At 41.3% G+C, this 23,902-nt stretch overlaps 1 protein-coding gene across 3 annotated transcripts in view; it reads left to right on the plus strand.

The window, feature by feature from the left end:
• The first annotated feature begins 567 nt into the window (after positions 1 to 567).
• ccm2 (CCM2 scaffold protein) overlaps positions 568 to 23,902 on the plus strand; it is a 98,887-nt gene continuing 75,552 nt past the window's right edge. For 2 of the 3 annotated variants that reach the window (XM_067984465.1, XM_067984464.1), the window contains exon 1: positions 568 to 848. Coding sequence is in view for 2 of the 3 variants with exons in the window: in XM_067984464.1 (XP_067840565.1) it covers positions 819 to 848 (30 nt within the window). In the remaining variant the exon portion in view is untranslated. The remainder of the gene's footprint in view (positions 849 to 23,902) is intronic. The other variant, XM_067984466.1, reaches the window with a different exon arrangement.

The following is a 23,902-nucleotide window of genomic DNA, read 5'->3' on the forward strand; positions in this document are numbered from 1 at the left end:
CCTTTTCTAGATTAAAATCTAGAAACTGAGGTATACTAGTGCTTAAAACTAGATTGCACTTTTAATGTAAAAATTCAATTTTTTTCCGGGAAAGCATATCCTTGGACCACCCAGGAATGCAACATTGAAGCAACGTTAAGTATACCAACAGCTAAAGTTACAAGGTTCACGTAACTGCTGCTATTCATGTCGGAAGCTTATACTCAGCTCTCAATGTTTTTAAACTGTTAGCCAACAGTTTTCCTGTTGTAGTATTTGATTAGTAAGTCAGGGCCAGAGAGGAGGAGGAGGGAGTTACAGAAGGGATGAAGGCCGATGTTTGTTTCACTACTCACCAAGTGAAGGGTGGGTGGGTGGAAATGGTCCCTTTTTTTTCTGGAAAGTACCACTGTCTTCCTGAAGATGGCGGCCGGGGGCAGGAGGATGACTTGGAGTCGTTGGGCGGTGCTCGCGGTGCCGGAAACAGCCGCTGACGGAAAGCGCGATCGCCCCCTGGAGGTCGGGAGGAGCCGAAGTCCCCCGTCCCCCCCCACCCCCACGGAGCCGAGCCCCGGTGCGAGCTGGGAAGACACGCCCAAGATGGCGGCAGGATTGAAAAGTTGCGCACGGTTGTCTGTGCTTTGACCGGTCGGTCTGTCTGTCAAGGAAAGAGCGGCCGGGAGGGAGACTCCAGCCCTCGTACAGTGAATGGGCGCCGTGACACCCATGTGTTGAGACCCCAATGTTGTTGCAGTAATGTCATTCTGGGCTGGAGTCGGGGGGTTTGTCGCCGTCGTTACCCTGATTGCGAGGAGCTATCGTTGGTTCTTCAGCTAGAAATGGAGGATGATGCGAAGAAAGGTAAAAAGGTGAGAATTGAGCGCGGCCCAAACTGATGTAATTCAGTGGCGTTGAGCTCCGTTGGTTGTTTGTATTGAGGACACTCGGTGGATAACTTTCACCGCCCTGTATCCTTTAATAAAACACTGACTTCACCAGTTGTGGGGCGAACCAAGCTGCTGATTTTCGTGACGGAGCCGCTGGTGGTCGGGGGCGAGGGGGAGAAGGTGGTGCACAGTTACGCCGTTGGTGGGTGGGTTTGGGGTGGGTGGGGGGAGGAGAACGCAGGATAGTATACAGAAAAATAGAAACCAGCTTTTCCAAATTTGTCATTTGACCAAAAGTATGTATACATTTTGGGAAGGGTCTGTGGTTGGGTTGGTGGGTTTGTAATGTAGGTAATTCAGAGTTGAGATGAGGCAATGTTCTTAAAATAGAAGAAACTTAGGAAACGTTTTGTGTTTCAGTTTTTAAAAAAGCACTTCAGATGCAGTTGGTTAAACTTAAAATGTGATGCTTAGTGAAGGGCGTTTCTATTATTGTTTGGGTTGGGCTGTTTTTAATGGTGACTTTTTTTTACGTCGGCTGGGGAGCTGCAGGCGTAGATACATCAGTGGGTTTGATTGGGGTCGACTCCACGGTGCCATCCCAGTCTGAAGACGGGTCTGCGCCCTTGTGTGTGTTTCCAGGACATTCTGCTTGATTTCCAGTATCTTGCTTTTAACTTGGCATCCCGTTCCTCTGTTAACGTAAAGAATTGTGGCGCTTATGTGTAACTATAACATGGGGCGCTTTACGCGAAAATGTTGTGGCAAGTGTTTTTTTAATCGCTTCAAAGGTGGAACTTTTTTCCTTTTTGCAGTGTAATTTGATTAGGCAGGTGTCCAAAACTCAGACAGTTTGCAAACTTTGATCTGAACTGCTATTTCATGGGACCTGTGTGTCATGCTGCCGGATACTTTATTTGTTGGTAGGATTTTCTGCCCGCTATTCTTAGAATTCCTACAATCATATACAGTACAAAAATGGGATTCTTGGTCATCAAATTTTCTGGTATCTTCACATGAGCCAGGTTTAAATCCCCTCTCGCTGCAAACCTTCAATATTCCTGATTTTTGAACAACTATCTAATTGCCTTTCAAAAGAATTGATGGATTTTGAATCAACAGTAGTTTGTGACAGAGAATCCCACATTCTAACCACCCTCTGTATAAAGAATTTTTTTTGCTAACCACCACTTTTAATTTTTGTAATTATCTTTAGTTTGTACCTCCTTGTTTCTGCCTTGCTGGCTGGCCAATGCAAATAGGGTTATCACTGATACATTATCATAACCCTTCATAATGTTGAAGACTTCTATCAGGTCACCGAGTGAAAAATGCTCTAATTTCTCAAGTCTCTTCATAACTGTGATCCTCATATCTGTTCAAGAATGAATTAATCTGCACTGCACTTTTTTAACTGCTTTTATATCCTTCCTATAATTGGGTGCCCAAAACTCTCTGCAGAATCCCACATGTGGCCTAACTGAAGTCTTGTATAGGTTCAGTACTTCCTTGCTTTTGTGTTTAATGCCTCTAGATACAAAACCAAGGACTTTATTTGTCTTTTACATCTCATCAATTTGCATTGGTATCTTTAATCTATCTATCTGCAAACCAAGGTTCTTCTGCTTTAATATTTTACTGTTTGAAAATATTTCCTTTACCTATTTTCTGAAAGGTGTTACTTCATATTTTTCAGGCAGTGAAAAGGCTGACATTAATCTGATATTGGATTTAATTATTTGCCATATCTCAATTCAGTGCAATTAACTTATAATTGTCACAAAAATTAGTAGTTATAGAAAAACAATTAGCGCAAATAATTTGTAAGTTTAAACCCACCTATTGGTCTGAAAATTACATACACAGGACTCGTTTTGACGGCTTTTTAAGTGTCTTACTCTTCTGTGGTATTTTTAAAAACACTGCACTCTATGGACTGGCTGGTGTGCAAGTTTTTTTAAAGCTCCTCCAGTTGTAAACAATTAAATACAGGAGCCATATGCCCAATAAGTAGTCCTAAACTTATTTACTAGAGAAGGGGAAAATAGCTTAAAGTCAGATAGTGGTCGTAGCCATTATTTTTGAACTTGCCGCAGCTCATAGTGCTACATGAGATTTGAAGTTGTAGGGTTCCTTTTGGAAACCCGCCAAGTGGTTTTTGGGCTTTTTTTGCAAAATTTTAATGGTGCACAAGGTCGCCATTGCACAGATGTTCAATTCTTGCTATGTGTGTGTTGGAACTGCATTTCTTAAAGCTATTAAGTTGTAATTTGAAGGGTTGCTTAACATTGAACCCTGCTTAATTGTTGAGATGGGGATATATGCTTTGCAGTTTTTTAGGGATTAGAAATGATCACTGACTTATAGATTTCTCCTTTCTACTCATTGCTGATATTTCTGTAAGAATTGTAATTCCAGGTATGCCATAGTAGTTGTGGTCTTAAAAATAATAGGACACAAAGACTGATGGGATGCTAAACTCACTACAAAAATAGATCTTCCAGGAGTTCCCGTAAGCAATATGTTGAATTGAGGATTTCTGAATGGAATAGCATGTTTCCATTCCAGACATGTCTTTTCTGTCATTTGTAATTCTGTATGGAAGAGCTGTCCACCAACCACCTTTTATTGAGCAATGATGAGAGAGCTAGCCTTATGATGCACTGCCAAGGTAATTCTGAAAAAGAATCAAAAGAAACAGATGACTGTGGATTAAATTTACTTTTTAAATGTATTGCAAAACCACTGAACCAGTCTTTATCTGTAATAGGAGCTGAAACACTTAAGTATGTCACCACCCTATAATTTCTGAACTGTAGACAAAATTGGAATATTTTCAGACTTTGGAACTCAGTTTCCTGCAACAGCTTTACTTGCTGAACTTGAAACATTTTCTTGTTAAATCAAACACTGAAAAATGGTAATGGACAGGCCAGCTCTCCTTTTTCTGTCTAGTTTCTCCCCATCCCCAAAATGTGCTAACTCTGAGTGGGTTCATGGGCACTTTTTTTTAAAACCAGGATGTAGGTGAATCAGGCAAGGCTGCATTTATTGCCCACCCTAGTTTTCCTGAAACTGCTGGTGGGATGCCTTGAACTGCTGCAGTGCATGAGATGGTGCTTCCATGATGGTGTTAAGGAATTCCAGGATCTTGACACATTGACAATGAAGGGCTGATGGTCTATGTCCATGGCGTAATGAGTGACCTGGAGGTGGTGATCCCACGATTTTGCTCTTGTCCTCTGTAGTATAGGTTGCGGGATTTACTGTCAAACTAAGCTTGGTACGTTGCTGCTGTGCATCCTGTAGATAATACTGCAGTCACAATGCATCAGTGGTGGAGGGAATGGATTTTGAGTTGATCAGTAAGGCTGCCAATGCATACTGCTTTGTCCTGGGTGATGTGGAGCTTCAGTTTTAACTGACTCAATCTAGGTGAGTGAGTATTCCTTCATGCTCTTGATTTGAGCCTTACAGATGAAGTATTTAGGGGTCAGGAGATGAGCCACTTGTCAGAGATACTAGCTTCTGCCATGCTCTTGTAGCCAAGGTGCCTATATTGCTGGCCCAGTTAAGCTTCTGGTCACTGATGACCTTCCGGGATGTTAGTGGGGGGGGGGGCTCGGTGATGGTGTTGATCAGGAGGTGGTAGTTGGGCCTTTTCTTGTTGCAGATGGTCATTTCCTGGTGCTCCGGCACAAATGTTACCTGCCACTTGCTAGCCCAAGGTTGTTGGCTGCCCCATTATGGGAACAATTGTGAATGGAGCTGATCACTGTAGAATCATCTATAAATAGCTCTACTTCTGACCTAAAGGCAGAGGAAAGGTAATTGAACCTCTAGCAGTGATGCCTTGAGGCCTCCGACAAATCCATCCATCTTCCTGTATGTTGGGTATGACTCCAGTCACTGGAAGGTTTTCCCAACACCCTTAGTGTGCCATACTTGATCAGTGCTCTCTTGATGTAGCAGCCAGCTGGTCATGCCTCATACTGGACCTCCAGTAGCTTGCCCAAATGGTATTTTTCAGGTGAGAGTCTAGATAGTGAGCATTGGCAGACAATTTGACTGAGTGGGTCAGCATAGCAGAATCTAACCATGTCCACATAGAAATACTTCCAGCATCAATTATTAGACAGTGATCAGGAGTGGGATCCCTGATGGATTTCTCTTTAACCCAGGGAACTACAAATTGTAGTGGCCTTGCCACCCACTATGAAGTGCAATCTCTATGTAAATGACTGATAGTTATTTTATGCACAGAAAAGTCCCACAAACAGCAATGGGATGAGTGCCAGTTTTCACTTTTGATTATGGTGGTTGCACAAAGAATGTTGGCAAGTCACAGAACTTTTTTTAGAATAATGCTATGGGATGTTTAACACCCTTGTTAAGGCAGATGGGGCCTCTGTGTAACTTCTCATCCCAAGGCATCTGTGACAGTGCTGCACTCCCTTCAATATTGCACTGAAGTGTCAACCCAGAGTGCTTGCTCAAATCCTAGACTCCAATTAATCCTGTCGTTTTGATTTAGAGGGGTAAGTACTACCATTTGAGTCAAATTTGTGCTTTGTTATAATGCCAAAGCTTTTTTGGTAGTTTATGGTGCATAAGTTGAAATCTTTCTCCCCCACCCTGTGTAATGGTGAGAAATTTTTAATTAGTTATTTGAGTAATAGTGGCAAAAATAATTTAAAAAAAATAATCGGCAGCTGGATTAAAATACTGGCTGAATAGGCAATGACTGTTTTGTGAGGATGGAGAATCTGCATAATAAGGTGCATGAGTCATACCTTTGTGTGGATTTTTTTTCTCCTTGGGCCTTGCATATCCTGTGGATAAGGGAGATAGCTGACAGCTATCGGTTTGTCAATGTTCCTGTGTGCCAGCTGCTTTTAAGATAGGGAGCCAAGGATGATTCCCAAAGGAAAGCACTTGAATTGCATTCTGCTTCCCTAAAGCATAGCTGAGAGCTCTGTTCTGTGGGAAATTGGACCTGTGTCTACCTCTGCTGTCCAAGCTTATTGCCATATGGTTTTTGTGATCTACAGACTTGGAGATGTGATGTGTGTAAAACCCTTGCACTACCAAAATGATTTCAACTGAAATTTAGAAGTAGGTGAGTTGGCAAATATTTCTCCGTAGACTGCTGGATGACCACGTTAAGTCTGGCAGTGTCTCTGAACAGTGATGCTACTAGAAATGGGAATAAATTGTGGGTTGATCTTTCTTTCAGCACTCTATACCTTCAGGACCACTTGTTTTCCACTCCATGGTGGAGAGCACATATCCATTTTATGCTGAATTAATGTTAGTCTAAATTCAGTGTGAAACTGGTATGGAACAGCCATTGAAAGCCAAATCTGAGGTCAGTAGTTAAAATGCTAAGACCCATTTAGCTTACTGTAACAAGAAACCCGCTCAATGTTAAGTCAGTAACTCCTCATGTCTATTCCAGATTCAGCTGTTTTTGATCTTAATTCAAAATATTGTATAATTTGTTTTAAGTAAATACTGCAAAATAGAAATGTATTACTTAATCACAAGTTGAATTCAAATTGTGATTTAAGAGTAGGCAGTACTGACATTTGAGGCACCCAACTAAAGATGGTGAATGTTTTTCTATGACCAATTAAACCTTCAGTCTGTTTCGATCCTAATAATGCGAGCACTCTGAAGGAGCAGCTTGGCTGTAGAAAGCATCCCAACTATTTTGGTTACATAAAATGCCATAAAGTGATACGTTGCTAGTCAGTCACAATCTGCCTTTCATTTTGCCTGTCTGTTCAGTAATGTACAGAAACCAGACTGCACTAGTGGACTTGTATACCATGCCTGCCAGTATAATGATACTGGCATAGAAAGCTCAATGGGAACTCTGCACGATGCCAATCTTGCTTTGTAACAATGTCTAGTAATTGCTATGGATCTGAAGGCTTGAGTTGTAAAATTTCTGTTCTTTTTAAGAACTAGTTAATAGTTATATTAAATTATCCTGCACGATACAGGAAATACACAGCAAGTCGATAAACATCTGCAAAGATAAGTAAATGTTAAGTGTTGCCCTTCCTTAGAATTGGATAGTTTCTCGTATTCCTCAATATCTAACTTTGTCCGGGTGTAGGTATTTGTAATTTGTTTAGGATTTGTACGTGAAACTAAATACCATAACTGATGGTTGTTAACTAAGCATTTCTTGTATTTGATTCAGCATTCTTGCAATGTCTGTCATCCCATCTCCACATCTAGTGCCTGCTTCTGAGATGACTACTATTTCCAAAATCTTACTCAAATGAGTTAAAGTTCCTCTGACTAGGACAGTGTACAAAAAGATTCTTTTGATGCTATCTGATTGGATTATTATTGAATTCACCTTGAGAAATATACAGCATTACCTAGAAACAGAAAGCAGTAGTCTTACTGGGAGAGGGGGGCAGAAATATAGCTAGCTTGTCTTGGAAAATTTTGAAATGTCATGTAACTAAACTTTTAGATTTGAACCTTTTTGTGAACTGGTTATTGTAATCAAATTTTTTAATGACATGATTTAATCCGACAGAAATTTGTATTTAAATCTCCTGTGGTATTGCTCAAGGATAGCCTGGGTTCAGTTTGGCTGCAGCTTAAAGGCAGCAGCAGTTCACCCATTGCTATACTTCAGCAAATTTGCTCAAATATAGCATTATTAATTTGAAATATTTCATACTGCACCATTGCTAAAAAAAATACACAATTTGTAATGCTTTACCCATCACCACAAAACTTAAGGTGCAACTTTTTGTCTCCCCAAAACATATTGCTAATTATTGACTGTTTTCTCCACCTACCAAATTTAATTTGTAATGTTTGCTGAAGAAATATAACTTCAGTCTTTACATGAGATTTTTTTCCTCATTTATTTCCCACGATGGATTTGTAATTATTACTGATGCTGTCATTGGTGTAGTACTGCGCATATCCCATTGTTTAATCATCAATGGCCAGCACCTGAACATGGTATTTCCCATAGTATCAGTCTGCCTGGCTGACTTTGGCTAGTCTGTCTGGTCTTGGTGCAAACATCAATCCCTATCCATGATGCACGTGCATCTCATTCAAAATGTGGTTGACTTATAACTGCCCTCTGACGTGGCTTAGCAAGCCACTCAGTTGTATCAAACTGCTCGAAAGAAAAATGATAAAACTAGGTGGACCATGCGGCTATGACCTAGGCATCAAATCAAAACACGGCAAAGGCGCACCCAGCCCTGTTGACCCTGAAATGTCCTCCTTACTAACATCTGGGGTCTAGTGCCAGAGTTTGGAAGAGCTGTCCCACAGACTAGTCGAGCAACAGCCTGTTAGTCATACTCAGAATCATATCTATTAGCCAGCGTCCCAGACTCCTCCATCATCATCCCTAGTACAGTCGGGGGGAGGAAAGAGTGCCCCTGCGAGTCCTTAGTATTGACTTTACCCATGTTTGACGTGAAGCCATTGGACAAGGAAGCTGTTTGTTGATTACCACCTACTGTCCTCCGACGGATCAGTCAAAGCTCCCCAGTCGTGAATGGTGGACAATTGCAACTGACAGGAGAAGTAGGCTCCATGAACATCCCCATCCTGAACGATGGAGCCCAGTACTTGAGTGCAAAAGACAAGGCTGAAGCATTTGCAACCATCTTCAGCTAAAAGTGTCAAGTGGATGATCCTTCTCCTCCTGAAGTCCCCACCATCACAGATGCCAGTCTTGGCCAATTCGATACATTCCACGTGTAATAACCTGATCAATGCTCAGTTTGGGTTCCGCCAGAACCACGCAGCTCCAGACCTAATTACAGCCTTGGTCCAATCGTGGACGTGAGCTGAATCCCAGAGGCGTGAGTGACTGACCTTGACATCGAGGCAACATTCGACCAAGGGCTGAGGAGCCCTAGTAAAATTGACCAGAAGATCAACTGGACCCAGTACATAAATGCTGTGGTTTCCAGAGCAGGCCAGAGGTGTAGGGTATTCTGCACCGAGTGGCTCCCCTCCTCATTTCCCTAACTCCTCTGTCACCTATAAGGCACTGTCCACTGGCCTGAATGGGTGCAGCTGCACTAAAAGCTCAATCATTCAGGACAAATCTGTTCACTTGATTGGCATTTCACCCACTAGCCTAAACATCCATTCCCTTCACTGGCATACCATGCCTGAGTTGTGTACTATATACGGATGCAGCAACTCACCAGGACTTCTTCGGCAACAGCTCCCTTAGATACCACCACCTAGAAGGGTAGTAGGTGCAAGGGGGCATAACCACCTCCCAAAGTTCCCCTCCAAGTCACACATCATCCTGACTTGGTCATATTGCCGTTCCTCCATCATTGTTGGATCAAAATCCTGGAACTCCCTACCTAGTAGCATTGTGGAAGCACTTTCAGTACATGGACTGCAGATCTTCAAGAAGAAGGCCCACTACCATCTCCGAGGGCAACTAGGAATGAGCGATAAATGCCAGCCTTGCCCGTGACACTCGCATCCCAAGAATGAATTTTAAAAAGCAATACTGTTAGCATAGAATTTTACAATAGAAATTTAGAACTTTGCAGCACAGAAGGAGGCCCTTCTGCCCATGTCTGTACCAGCTCTTTGGCGCATTCAAAAACACAATCCCACTGTCCTGATCTCTTCCGCCAACCCTGTATTTTCCTCTGCTTCAAATGTTTATCTACTTTTCCTTTAAACGGTGCAAGTGTCTGCCTCAACTACTCCCTGTGGCAAAACATTCCATTCTCCAGCAACCTTGCATAATGAAATGTCTCTTAACCTCTCTCCTTGCAGTACTAATGTTAAATTGATGAGCCCCTGGGAGTCAATGATAATCAGGGGAAATAGTCTTTGCCTACTCATGTTACCAAAGCCTTCATTATTTTGAAAAACCTCTGTTAAATCTCCTGGCTCTCTTTGTTCCATTGAAAAGAGTTACGGTATCTCAAATATGTCCTCATAAGTTTGGTTTCTTTTCTCCAGTATCCCACTTAAAGGACTAAACCATATAAAATGCTGAAAAAAATCTTTTTCTCTGCTCCTTGCACCTCATTTATATTTGTAAAATTCCTGCCTAGTTTGTCACTGTATACCTTGCTCCTATAAGAACATAAGTAGGCACAGGAGTAGGCCATACAGCCCCTCGAGCCTGCTTTGCCATTCAATAAGATCATGGCTGATCTACTTCAAATCCACTTTCTTGCTCTATCCCCATATCCCTTGATTCCCTTAGTGTCCCAAAATCTATCAATCTCAGACTTGAATATACTCTGAGCATCCACAGCCTCCTGGGGTGGAGAATTCCAAAGATTCACAAGCCTCTGAGTGAAGACATTCCTCCTCATCTTGGTCCTAAATGGCTGACCCCATATCTTGAGACTATGACCCCTAGTTCTAGACACTTCAGCCAGGGGAAACAACTTCTCTATCTACCCTGTCAAGCCCTCTCAGAATTTTATACGTTTCTATGAGATCACCTCTCCTAAACTCCAGAAAATGTAGTCCCATTCTACTCAGTGTCTCCTCAGAAAATGACACTTTCATCTCAGGAATCACTCTAGTGAACCACGTTGCAAGTACATCCTTCCTTAAGTAAGGAGACCAAAATTGTACAGAGTACTCCAGGTGTGGTCTCACCAGAGCCCTATATAATTGCAGCAAGACCTTCTTACTCTTAGCCTTTATTGCAAGGCAGATGGAGTATAACATACCAGTTGCCTTCCTAATTGCTGCTTGTACCTGCATGTTAAATGTGAAATTATCCACTTTGGTAGGAAGAATAGAAAAGCAGAATTTTTTTTTAAAAGGAGAGACTAAAAAGTGGATAATTTCACATTTCCCCACATTATACTCCATCTGCCACCTCACCCACTCACTTGACCTGCCCATATCCTTTTGCAGCCTCTGTGTCCTCCTCACAGCTTACTTTCTATTGTAGTTATAGAACTACAATGTCTATGATGCATCTTGGATAGTAACACGATGCATAGTTGGGAATTGCCAGCTCAAGCTCACCTTTTAGAGGGAAGGGCAGGTGTTTCTAACATTAACCAATTTTATTGGTATGATTTTTCAGAATTTTATCTAACTTTTGTGATTTTAACTGTATAATGCAATAAAGTATTTTAAGCCTTTCCCCTTACAATGAATGTGCAATCTTTTCTTAATGCAAATACCTTATTCCTCCCTTTATTACCTACATGATTATACAAGTCTTTTTTCTCCTTCTCATAATGGATTTGTACTTGCTGAAGCTGTCAGTGTAATGTTGCATGAGGGAGGCTTTTTGTACTGTTGAGTCTTCGATGACCAGCATCTTGAAATTGTGTGGCTAAAATAGATTTATCAAATATCTGACATGAACAAATCAAAAAGTGCCAATGATATGAGTAACCAGCAGTCTGATTCCAGCCAGAATGTCTGAGCCTAGCATCAAAGTACCTTTATAAACATCCTCCTCTACCTTATTGCAAGCATCATTCCCCCTTTAGCAATGTTTTTAAAAAATCCCAAACTAAACCTTCAACTCAGAATTTTTATTTAACAGCTGAAACTATATAAACCACTTGAGCAGAGTTGATTTAATCACTTGTGTTTCATGGTTATCTGCTATATCTATATTCGCTTGCCCCAAGTTGTAATATCTACTGTGTTCCTGGTAGTTTAATTGAACAAAAAAAATCTATACAAAGTTTCCTATGCATGGTAGATAGAAGGAAACTTCTTGTGCTTTTGAGCCCCTGAGGTGGGGCAAAATTCTAAAAGCTACATAAAATCTGCTACAGCTTCTTCATCCTCAAGTGCATTTTATAGTTCTTTCAAATTTCCTTTACTAAAGGAAAGGGACCAGTTAAATACTGTTTAAGAATCCCCAACCATCCATGCACCCACGCAGCTAGTCCATAATGTCTTTCCCTTTTTCTCAGGGAGAGCCAGTGGAGCTGACTTTCTGTAGAATAGAAGGAACTGGATCAGAATACATGGGACTTTTTAAAAAAAAAATGTATAGTTTTGGAGCCCTGATGCAGAAAGTCAGCTGATTATAATCATTCCTTTAACTTGGATTCAGAAGCTCACTGCAACTACTGTGCAAAAATGAAACAATCATAGAATGACAAGGCACAGAAGGAGGTCATTCGGCCCATTGTGTCTGTGCCTAGGATAATGCAGCTTAGATTATGAGCTCAAATCCTGGAGTGGAGCTTGAACCCACAACTTTCATTTAGCCAAGTAAACAGTTTCAGAAAGCAATGGACACTAAATAAAGGCATTATTTTGATGTGGGAAGAACTAAATGCCCCAGGGGATCGGTGTTGGAACCCTTAACAACTTAGATTCAGAAGTTTGATGAAAACTGTTAAAATTTGCAGCCTGCATTAAACTAGGAGAGGCACTTGAATCTGAGGAAGTAGCCTGGGTACTACAAAACGAGTTAAGACAATATACATGAGGCCATAAAGTGGCACATGAAATTTAATATGAACAAATGTGAAGTACACAAAAAAATCAGCAACTTAAGTACTCCGTGCATGGTGTTGAAATGACTAAAGGTGAAGTTGAGAAATTGAAGTTTTAGTAGACTGGATGCTCAACATGTTGAATTGTTAATCAAAAAATCAACAGAGCAAATAGAATACTGAAATATATATATATATATATATATATATATATATTATATCAGAGGAAGTCATACTCAAAACAGGGGTTTGATTAGCTCATAACTTCCAGTTTGGTTACCAATAGACATAGAAAACGAGAGAGAAAAGTCACATGACTGATTCCTTGTGTCGAGGACTGAATTATATGAAAAGGCTGGTGAAATTTGTACTTTCGGCCCAGAATGATGAGATACACCTTCTGGAGCCATTTAAATAGCAAACTGTACAGAAAAGGAAAATCTGAATGACTCCTTTTGAATCGTTTAAACGGTTGGATGCTTTGGGGGACTGTGGAGTTTTTCTGGGTGGATGAACTAAGGTGGTTCAAATGCCTTCCTCATCTGTATCTAATTTCAATTGGGAGGAATTGTTTAATTGGTTCTCCAAGCCCTTAATAATGGAGGATATAGTTGCAATGACAAGATGACCATCAAATTACAAGACCGAAGTAATGTTCTTTATATTGATGAGAAAATGTGAGGTAATCTTGTATCTGGACTTGCACATTGCTAGCAACAAGATGCATTGCTAACATTACAAGATCAGGATGTGAGATTATCTCTGTATAATGCACACAAGGGCTTAAAATAACATTAATTTTTCAGCCATACATCCAAACAGCTGTGGATTTTAGAAAGGATGTAGAGGAAAGTAATTGATTTTTTGAGGCTGAGGAAATTGAGACTGTAGTGCAGATGGGGTTCAAATTTCTAAATTCCCTGTAGTTGCCATGATAAAATTTTGGATTTAACTCAATGTATTGCCTTTTAAAATTAGTAAAGAATTTGTGGAATGCAATGTTCCATGACCAAGTGCAGCAGATGCTATGGTGAGATCTTTCAAGAGGAATAACTGGCTTCTGTTGCAATAGGTTGAAAAATTTGAGAGCTGTTGCAGAGATAAATGGAGAAGGATGTGTGAAATAAGGACTGTGATGATGGATGATGCCTTCAGCTGCCTAGGCCCTAAGCGTTAATTCTCTCCCATACCTCTCCTTTACGACGCTCCTTAAGACCTACCTCTTTGACCAAGCCTTCGGTCACCTGTCATATCTCTATGTGGCTTGGTGTCAAATTTTGTTTGATCGCTCCTGTGAAGCGCCTTGGGATGTTTTACTACATTAAAAATGCTATATAAATGCTAGTAGTAGCACTATGTGCACCAGGATTCTGACTGCAGCCCCATCTAATAGGTGTGAAAAAAAATCTCTCTAGAAAAGTAGTCTGGTTTGTTGAAGTTAATAACCTGCTGTTACCCAGAAGAACCTGGATAACTAAACTAGTAAGAGCACATGGTTGTATGTGTATTTTATTTTGGCCCTCCAATACGTCATCCACATCACTTACTTAAATTTCTAAAAGATTTTTTCCTACGTAAGTAACAGTAAGACCTGGTGTGGTAAAATAATGCAACACTGCAAGCTATGCATCAGAATAGAACTACATTTTTTGAAATTGTAACTTGAGCTAGGTTGTTGGGAGTGGCAGATTGGACAGAATACTTGGAGTATTCATTGAAATGAGCAGAAGCATTTGTGGAACAGGGAGTTGCCATACTGTTGGAAGCCTTGAAGTCAAAAATGCTTTTGGATATGGACACACTTGAACTGTAATTGGGGATGTTTTGTAGAAGCCAGAGCTCTTGGAGCCAGACAGTTAAGCTGGTGGGTGAGAGAAGTGTGTAGCTTTCACATGAGCAGCCCCACTTCCAATCCCTTCTCCACCCTCCTTTTCTTCCAACTCCCCTTTGCCCAAGGAAAGAAAATTGCCCCCCCCCGCCCCCTCAAACCTCAAGTCACTTACAATTGCACTTTCAAGCTGCCAACTGCCCAGCCTTTGGCACTCCATTCACCACAATACTTCTGCAGCTGTCAATTTGCTTAACCAATCCTGCATTTCCTCCTTTCATCATGCTGGAGTGACTTTTGCCACCAAGATTGAAACCAAATGTTCAGCCTCTGCTGCTTTTGCCACCACCTCCATTTTCCTTGTCCACCCTCTGCCCTGGCAGACTTCCACCCTATGGCCAACCTCCCATTCCTCTCAAGTTCTTGAATGTATTGTCACCTCCCAAATCCATGTCCATCTTTCCTGCAGCTCCCATGTTTGTCATAAGGATTCTGCCCCTGGCATACCTCATCCCTAATCAAAGTCACAAATGGTATCCTCTGTGACTAACCGTGGTGTTTTTTTTCTCCTCATCCTCTTGAAGCTTTCTGCAGCTGACAGTCAACTACGGCTTCCTCCTCCATTGTCCAAACACAAGATGTTGAGCAATACATATCCCTGCAGATTTTATAAAATTCAATTTTTTAAAACCATTGATACACTTTTGTGTGCATGTATTTTGTTAGTATGAAACGCTGGTCAGATTGCTTGATCGGGAATATAGGTATCGCTCTTGACACCATAAACTTGCCAGATTCACATCCAAGCAACAATGACCATTAGTGATTAACAATATTTGTTTTAGGATGTAGGCGACGCTGGCAAGGCCATATTTGTTGCCCTGTGAAGATGCTTGAGGGCTGTCACCTTCAACCGCTGCAGTCCTTGTGGTGATGGGAGAGAATTCGAGGATGTTGACTCTGACAATAAAGGAATATATACACAATAGTCAGGATGATGTGATTTGGAGAAGAACTTGGAGGTGGTGATGGTCCCACAACATCCCTGCCCTTGACTTCCTCTGGGATAGAGGTCATGAGGCTGCAAAATGTTTTTCAAATACAGTTACTCCAGTGTATCCTCTAGGTACTACATACTATAGCAACAGTGTGCTAGTAGTGGAGGTGGTGGATATTGAGTTTAGTTGCAGGGGTGTTGATCAGTTCCTGTATGGAGATGAAATTGTCGCAAATGTTTGGTAGCGCTGTCAAGTCCTCTGATGGCAAGTTGTCTATTACTTCTTGGCAGAAATATGCTTCTTAGTGGCTGTGGGCTGACTGTCCTCTTTCTCAGAAGAACAGTGTCTCCTTTTTAGTTAACTTTTTTTTGTTACTTCTGACTCTGACTTTTGAAGGAGCTGAAACTTTCATATAATGAGACTTCTCGCCATCTCTGTTCTTGCCACCAGCCATTGAGATGCCTGACTACCGTTGGTCTAGAAGATAACAATAAGCAATGTTATTCAAAAGGACGTACAACTTCATCCTGGACTATGTGATATATCAATTGAATGTGCCTGTTTCTGTGGTGATGGAGCAAACTGTTGCAGGATGTATCCTAAGGCTCACATTGTACCTGAGTGGGATAGGCTGGATGTCTGACATGAGCACCCCAGCTCTTTGCAGATAATTCTTTTGAATAGCAGCACATTGGAGAGGATAACTCCCTCCACAGTAGTCAGCAAGGGATCTACGTAAATATTATTGATGTAAATACCTTTTATTCAATGGCCAGTGCCATTGCCCACTACAAATGCCAGACAGCATATGATACATGTTCAAGACAGCAACCGCAGCCAAGTGGCCACGTCCTAGATGCATGCTTCGATAAGCTGCATTATGTACCATTTCACACCATGCTTGTGGGTGACTAAATAGAACAGGGGCAGCAGCTATGCTTGTCCACTCCCTATTCATATCCAGTTGTCGTCGTGTGGCTTTGAAAAATTCTTCAATACAGTACTATTACTGAAAGAGGGAAAACTGTACAAGGTATTAGGCTATTTGTTCACCCTTCTGCCAGTAGCTACATTGTTAGTCACAACTTCCCCTATTTGGTTTAACAAAGTTGTGTGACTGGTATTGATTGCCTTGTCAAAGGGGGTAGAGATGTGCAGATTATTAAAATCATTTTTTAACCAATTTTTCACAAACATTTTTTTAGGAACAGGAGTAGGCCATTCAGCCCCTCGTGCCTGCTCTGCCATTTGATAAGATCATGGCTGATGTGTGATCTAACTCCATATACCTGCCTTTGGCCCATATCCCTTAATACCTTTGGTTGCCAAAAAGCTATCAATCTCGGATTTAAATTTAGCAATTGAGCTAGTATCAATTGCCGTTTGCGGAAGAGAGTTCCAAACTTCTACAACCCTTTGTGTATAGAAATGTTTTCTAATCTCTCTCCTGAAAGGTCTGGCTCTAATTTTTAGACTGTGCCCCCTACTCCCAAAATCCCTAACCAGCGGAAATAGTTTCTCTCTATCCACCCTATCTGTTCCCCTTAATATCTTATAAACTTCAATCAGATCACCCCATAACCTTCAAAACTCCAGAGAATACAACCCCAATTTATGTAATCTCTCCTCGTAACTTAACCCTTGAAGTCCGGGTGTCATTCTAATAAACCTACGCTGCACTCCCTCCAAGGCCAATATGTCCTTCCGAAGGTGCGGTGCCCAGAACTGCTCACAGTACTCCAGGTGCGGTCTAACCAGGGTTTTGTATAGCTGCAGCATAACTTCTGCCCCCTTGTACTCTAGTCCTCTAGATATAAAGGCCAGCATTCCATTTGCCTTCTTGATTATTTTCTGCACCTGTTCATGACACTTCAATGATCTATGTACCTGAACCCTGAAGTCCCTTTGGACATCCACTGTTTTTAACTTTTTATCATTTTAGAAAGTACCCTGTTCTATCTTTTTTTGATCCAAAGTGGATGACCTCACATTTGTCTACATTGAATCCCATTTGCCACAGTTTTGCCCATTCACCTAATCTATCAATATCGCTTTGTAATTTTATGTTTTCATCTCCACTGCTTACAATGCCACCAATCTTTGTCATCGGCAAACTTAGATATGAGACTTTCTATGCCTTCATCTACGTCGTTAATAAATATTGTGAATAATTGAGGCCCCAAGACAGATCCCTGTGGGACCCCACTAGTCACATCTTGCCAATGTGAGTACCTACCCATTATCCCTACTCTCTGTCGCCTTTCGCTCAGCCAACTTCCTAACCAAGTCCCTACTTTTCCCTCTATTCCATGGGCTTCGATCTTAGCTAACAGTCTGTTATGTGGGACCTTATCAAATGCCTTCTGGAAGTCCATATAAATAACATCCATTGACATTCCCTTCTCCACTACTTTAGTCACCTCTTCAAAAAATTCAATCAGGTTTGTCAGACACTACCTACCTTTCACAAATCCATGCTGGCTCTCTCATTAACTGAAAGTTCTCGAGGTGTTCAGTCACCCTATCCTTAATTACAGACTCCAGCATTTTGCCCACAACAGATGTTAGGCTAACTGGTCGATAATTCCCTGGTTTCCCCCTCTCCTTTCTTAAAAAGCGGAGTGACGTGCAATTTTCCAATCCAGAGGGACAGTTCCTGAATCTAGAGAACTTTGCAGATGCCCTAACTATATCTTTCAATGTGCTCATCTACTTCCTTTAAAACCCTGGGATGGAAACCATCTGGTCCTGGGGATTTGTCACTCTTTAATGCTATTCTTTTCTTCATTACTGTTGCTTTACTTATTTATTTTATCGAGTCCCTGTCCCCGATTCAATATTAGTTTTCTTGGAATTTCCGGCATGCTATCCTCTTTCTACTGTTAAAAAAAAAAATGACGCAAAGTAATTGTTCAACATGTCCACCATTTCCCTATTGTCAATGACAATATCCCCACTGTCAGTTTTTAAGGGGCCAACACCGCTCCTGACCACCTCTTTTTCCTAATATAACTATAAAAGCTCTTTATATTGGTTTTGATATCCCTTGCAAGTTTCTTTTATACACTTTTTTTGTAGCTCTTACTATCTTTTGTGACCCTTTGTTGATCTTTGTATCTTTCCCATTCGCCAGGATCTGTGCCATTTTTTGCCTTTTTGTATGCCCTTTCCTTATGTCTTATACTGTCCCTTACCTCTTTAGTTGTCCATGGCTGTTTTTTTTTGGCAAATAGAGTTCTTGCCCATCAGGGGTATAAACCGATTCTGTATCACATTAAATGTTTCTTTAAACATTTCCCACTGATCATCAGTCGTTTTACCCATTAACAGATTTGTCCAGTTTACTGTGGACAGTCTTTGTCTCATCCCATTGAAGTCGGCCTTGTCCAAGTCGAGAATCTTAGCTGATTCACTTTTTTCCCTTTCAAACACCACATTGAACTCGATCATGTTATGATTGCTATTGGATAGATGTTCGCATACAGTTAAGCCGTTAACTAAATCTGGTTCATTACTCATTGTTAAATCTAGTATGGCTTGCCCCCTTGTTGCCTCTAGGACATACTGCTGTAGAAAGCTATCCCGAAAACGCCCAAGAAATTCACTATCTTTCCGACAGTTGCTAGTCTGCTTTTCCCAATCTATGTGAAGGTTAAAGTCCCCCATTAAGACCATTATGCCTTTGTTACACGCTTGTCTAATTTCTGCATTTATACAATCTAGCACTTCAGAGCTGCTGCCAGGGCTCCTATATACAACTCCCACTATAGTCTTGGATCCTTTCCTATTTCTCAATTCAACCCATAAGGTCTCTGTTGGCTGCTTACCTCTCGTTATATCCTCCTTTATCATTGAAGTGATTTCATCTCTAATCTTTAAGGCTACTCCTCCCCCCTCTTCCATTTTCCCTGTCTCTCCTATAGACCTTATAACCCGGTATATTTAGTTCCCAATCCTGACCATCCTGCAGCCATGTCTCAGTAATAGTTATCATGTCATACCCTCCAATTTGAATTTGAACCTGTAGTTCATTTAATTTATTCCTTATACTCTGTGCATTTGTATATAGAACTCTTAGTTGGGCCACACACCCTAGCCTGACCTTCAGCTTTGATGCTGGGTTAATTGCCTTACACCTTCTAGTTTTCACTTTATCTGTAGTGTCTAAAGTACACTTTCTTTCTGCTGCTCTATGCTTTTCCCTTTCACTTGTTCTTGATCAACTGTTTGTACTATTTGTATTGTAAATTTCCCCTGGGTCTTCCCCGCTCTTGCTGCTCTCAACTTGACTCCCTTCTGACTCCCCACTCAGGTTCCCATCCCCTTGCCACTCTAGTTTAAACCTTCCCCAACAGCACTAACAAACACCCCCGCGAGGACATTGGTCCCGGTCCTGCTTGGGTGTAACCCATCCTGCTTGTACAGGTCCCACCTTCCCCAGAACCGGTCCTAATGTCCCAGGAATCTAAATCCCTCCCTCCTACACCATCCCTGCAGCCACGCATTCATCCGGTTTTTGGGTGGTGAATCGGTTTAAAAACTGATTGCCACCCAAGTTAAGGAAAAGGACCCCTAAAATGACCCATAATACCAAAATTTGTGCTGTCCAATTTTTTTTAAGGGAACATGAAACATCTTTAGCTACTGTACTGCTGAGAGGACTAGAAGACTGCATTCTTTATGCTGCAGCAGATGATGGTCTTTTATTTGCAGTTGCGTATGAAGCAAAGACAGTAGTGCATCAAGCAAAAGACTGCCTTGGGTCATGGCCAAGGCATTTTTACTAAAAGCATGCAACTATTCCCCTGTACATAATCTCCAACAATTTTTATTATTCCAACTTCATAGTGGCTAGTAAGTGGTTAAAGTCACAACAATAAACATGGGTCTTTAGCTTTACTTTTAATTTTTTTCTAAACTGTGTTGGTTCTGGACAATTTGCCTATCCAGGTGATAAAAGGTGTCAGTTATTCACCTAACTGAGCTCACTAAACCCAAATAAAGCATTCTTGTTATTAATTGATGCATTCAGCTGTACTAGATGCATACTCTGTATCCAATGCATATCCTGTCACTGGTACTGACTGATTCTATTCATCACTTAAATTTCAGCAGTACAGAGGGCCATATATTTGTATTTGATTTTGTGATCTGCTCTGCTGACTAAGTTATGAAGCACTTTGCTACTTGGTGACGATGACACATGCATTGGGTAACTGCTAATTGGGCAGGAATGCTGTCCCTTTTATTCGATTCAATTGCATTATTTATGACCTCGTTCATTGATTACAGGTCTAATCAGCAAGTACAAAAAAGTATCAAAATTTTCCTGAAGGCTAATATTTGCTCCTACCAAAAGAGTTAAGTGAATTTTAAGGAAATCTGGGTATTTGGCCAAGTTTCCATTTATTTAGCACTTTCAATTTCCTTTTCTTTACCTACAGCCTGTTGCCCATGTCAAGATGGTAAGTGTACAGCTGCATCAAAACCACCCTCACTGGCCCCTATATCCTATTTTCAGATCAGCCGTGATCTCATTGAATGGCGGAGCAGGCTCGAGGGGCCGATTGGCCTACTCCTGCTCCTATTTCTTACGTTCTTATGTTATTTGAATGTTGGAGCCTCCGTTAACGGGTAGAGAAGTGATCATTTTCTTCGGAGGAATATGTAGCATTTTATATTTTTGGTTTTTAAAAATGCATCCTGTTAGAGATTTGTTGAGCAGAGAAACTGTGGCATCTCCTATGAGATGGGAGGGCAAATCAGGGGAGAGGCCTGTCTTCATGTTCTTGTGCCTCCTGGTGACAAGATATAGGGGCCAGTGAGGGTGGTTTTGATGTAGCTGTACACTTACCATCTTGACATGGGCAACAGGCTGTAGGTAAAGAAAAGGAAATTGAAAGTGCTAAATAAATGGAAACTTGGCCAAATACCCAGATTTCTTTAAAATTCACTTAACTCTCTTTTGGTAGGAGCAAATATTAGCCTTCAGGAAAATATTGATACTTTTTTGTCATGGTAACATCGCCAAGCCATATCCATAAGTGATTTCATGTGTTTTTTTCTTCCCTTTTTAACTACTTTCAATTTGTAGGTTGTAAAAATCTGGTTAAGGCTAGCATGATCTGCATTTATTTACCAATGTTTTCTCATGTATTTTTTTCCTCTTCCTTTGCTGGAAAACATCTCCACACCTGGTCCCAGCTACCATTAGGAACAGTAGTAGGCCATTTAGCCCCTTGAGCCTGTTCTGCCATTCAGTGAAATCATGTCTGATCTTTGACCTAACTCCATATATCTGCCTTAGCCCCTTTGGTTAACAAAAGTCTATCAGTCTCAGATTTAAAATTAACAATTGAGCTAGCATCAACTGCTGGAGTATTCCAAACTTCTACCACCCTTTGTGTGTGGAAGTGTTTCCTAACTTCATTCCTGAAAGTCCTAGTTCTAATTTTTAGGCTATGTCCCCTAGTCCCAGACTCCCCAACCAGTGGAAATAGTTTCTCTCTACCCCATCAGTTCCCCTTAATATCTTGAAAACTTCAATCAAATCACCCTTTAATCTTCTAAATTCCAGGGAATACAACCCTAGTTTGTGAAATATCTCCTCGTAATTTAACCCTTTGAATCCAGGTAACATTCTGGTAAATCTACGCTGCACTCCTTCCAAGGCCAACATATCCTTCCTAAGGTGTAGTACCTAGAACTGAATACAGTACTCCAGGTGTGGTCTAACTAGGGCTTTGTCTAGCTGTAGCATAACTTCGACCCCCTTGTATTCTAGATATAAAAGTCAACATTCCATTAGCCTTTTTGATTATTTTCGCTACCTGTCCATGACATTTTAATCTATGTACATGGACCCCCTAAGTCTCTTTGGACCTCTACTGTTTTGAGCTTTTCACCATTTAGAAAGTACTCTGATCTACCCTTTTTAGGTCCAAAGTGGATGACCTCACAATTGCTTGCATTGAAATCCATTTGCCACAGTTCTGCCCATTCACACAATCTATTAATATTTCTGTAATCTTATGCTTCCATCTACACTACTTAGAATACTGCCTGTCTTTGTATCATCAGCAAACTTGGATATGTGGCCCTCTATCCCGTCATCTAAATCGTTAATAAATACAATGAATAGCTGAAGCCCCAACACACATCCCTGTGGGACACCATTAGTCACATCCTGCCAATTTGAGTAATTGTCCATTATCCCTACTCTGTCTCCTGCCACTCAGACAATTTCCTAACCAGGTCAATAACTTGCCCTCAATTCCATGAGCTTCAACTTTGGTTAACAGTCTCTTATGAAGGACTTTATCAAATGCCTTCTGGAAGTCCATGTAAACAACATCCGTAGACATTCCCCTGTCCACTACTTAAAAACATTGAAAGATTTACGGCGCAGAAGGCTGCCATTCGCCCCATCGTGCCTGTGCTGGTTGAAAAAGAGTGAGCTAGCCAGCCTAATCCCACTTTCTAGCACTTAGTCTGAAGCCTTGGATATGCACTTGTAGTACGTTTTTAAATGCGATGAGGGTTTCTGCCTCTACCACCCTCTCAGGTAGTGAGTTCCAGACCCCCACCACCCTCTGGGTGAGAATTTCTCCTCCGCTCCCCTCTAATCCTTCTACCAATTACTTTAAATCTATGCCCCCTGGTTGTTGACCCCTCTGCTAAGGGAAATGGGTCCTACCTGTCCACTCTATCTAGGCCCCTCAATTTTATACACCTCAATTAAATCTCTCCTCAGCCTCCTCTGTTCCAAAAGAAAACAACCCCAGCCTATCCAATCTGTCATAGCTAAAATTCTCCAGTCCTGGCAACATACTCCTGAATCTCCTCTGTACCCTCTCTAGTGCAATCACATCTTTCCTGTAATGAGACCAGAACTGTATGCAGTACACAGGCTGTGGCCTAACTATTGTTTTATACAGTTCTAGCATAAGCTCCCTGCTCTTATATTCTATGCCTGGGCTAATAAAGGAAAGTATGCCACCTTAACCACCTTGTCTACCTGTACTGCTACCTTCAGGGATCTGTGGACATGCTCTCCAAGGTCCCTCACTTTCTCTACACTTCTCCGTATCCTCCCATTTATTGTGTATTCCCTTGCCTTGTTTGCTCTCCCCAAATGCATTACCTCCTACTTCTCTGGATTGAATTCCCTTTGCCACTTTTCTGCCCACCTGACCAATCCATTGATATCTTCCTGGAGTCTACAGCTTTCCTCCTCACTACGAATCAGTCAATTTGAGTATCATCTGCAAACTTAATCATGCCCCTACAAGTAAGTCTAAATCATTAATGTATATCACAAAAAGCAAAGACCTAGTACTGAGCCCTGCGGAACCCCACTGGAAGCAGCCTTCCAGTCACAAAAACACTCCGACCATTACTGTTAGCTTCCTGCCACTGAGCCAATTTTAGATCCAATTTGCCACTTTCCCTTGGATCCCATGGGCTTTTACTTTTTTGAGCAGTCTGCCATGTGGGACTTTGTCAAAAGCCTTGCTAAAATCCATGTAGACAACATCAAACGGACTACCTTCATCAACCCTCCTTGTTACCGCCTCAAAATTCAATCAAGTATAGTCCGACACCTTCCCTTAACAAACCATGTTGGCTGTCTTTGATTAATCCATGCCTTTCTAAATGAGGGTTTATACTGTCCCTCAGAATTGATTCCAATAATTTGCCCACCAGAGGTTAGGCTGACTGGCCTGTAATTACTCGGTCTAG

This window comes from Heptranchias perlo, chromosome 5, assembly GCF_035084215.1.
Source record: "Heptranchias perlo isolate sHepPer1 chromosome 5, sHepPer1.hap1, whole genome shotgun sequence".
Classification (NCBI taxonomy): domain Eukaryota; kingdom Metazoa; phylum Chordata; class Chondrichthyes; order Hexanchiformes; family Hexanchidae; genus Heptranchias; species Heptranchias perlo.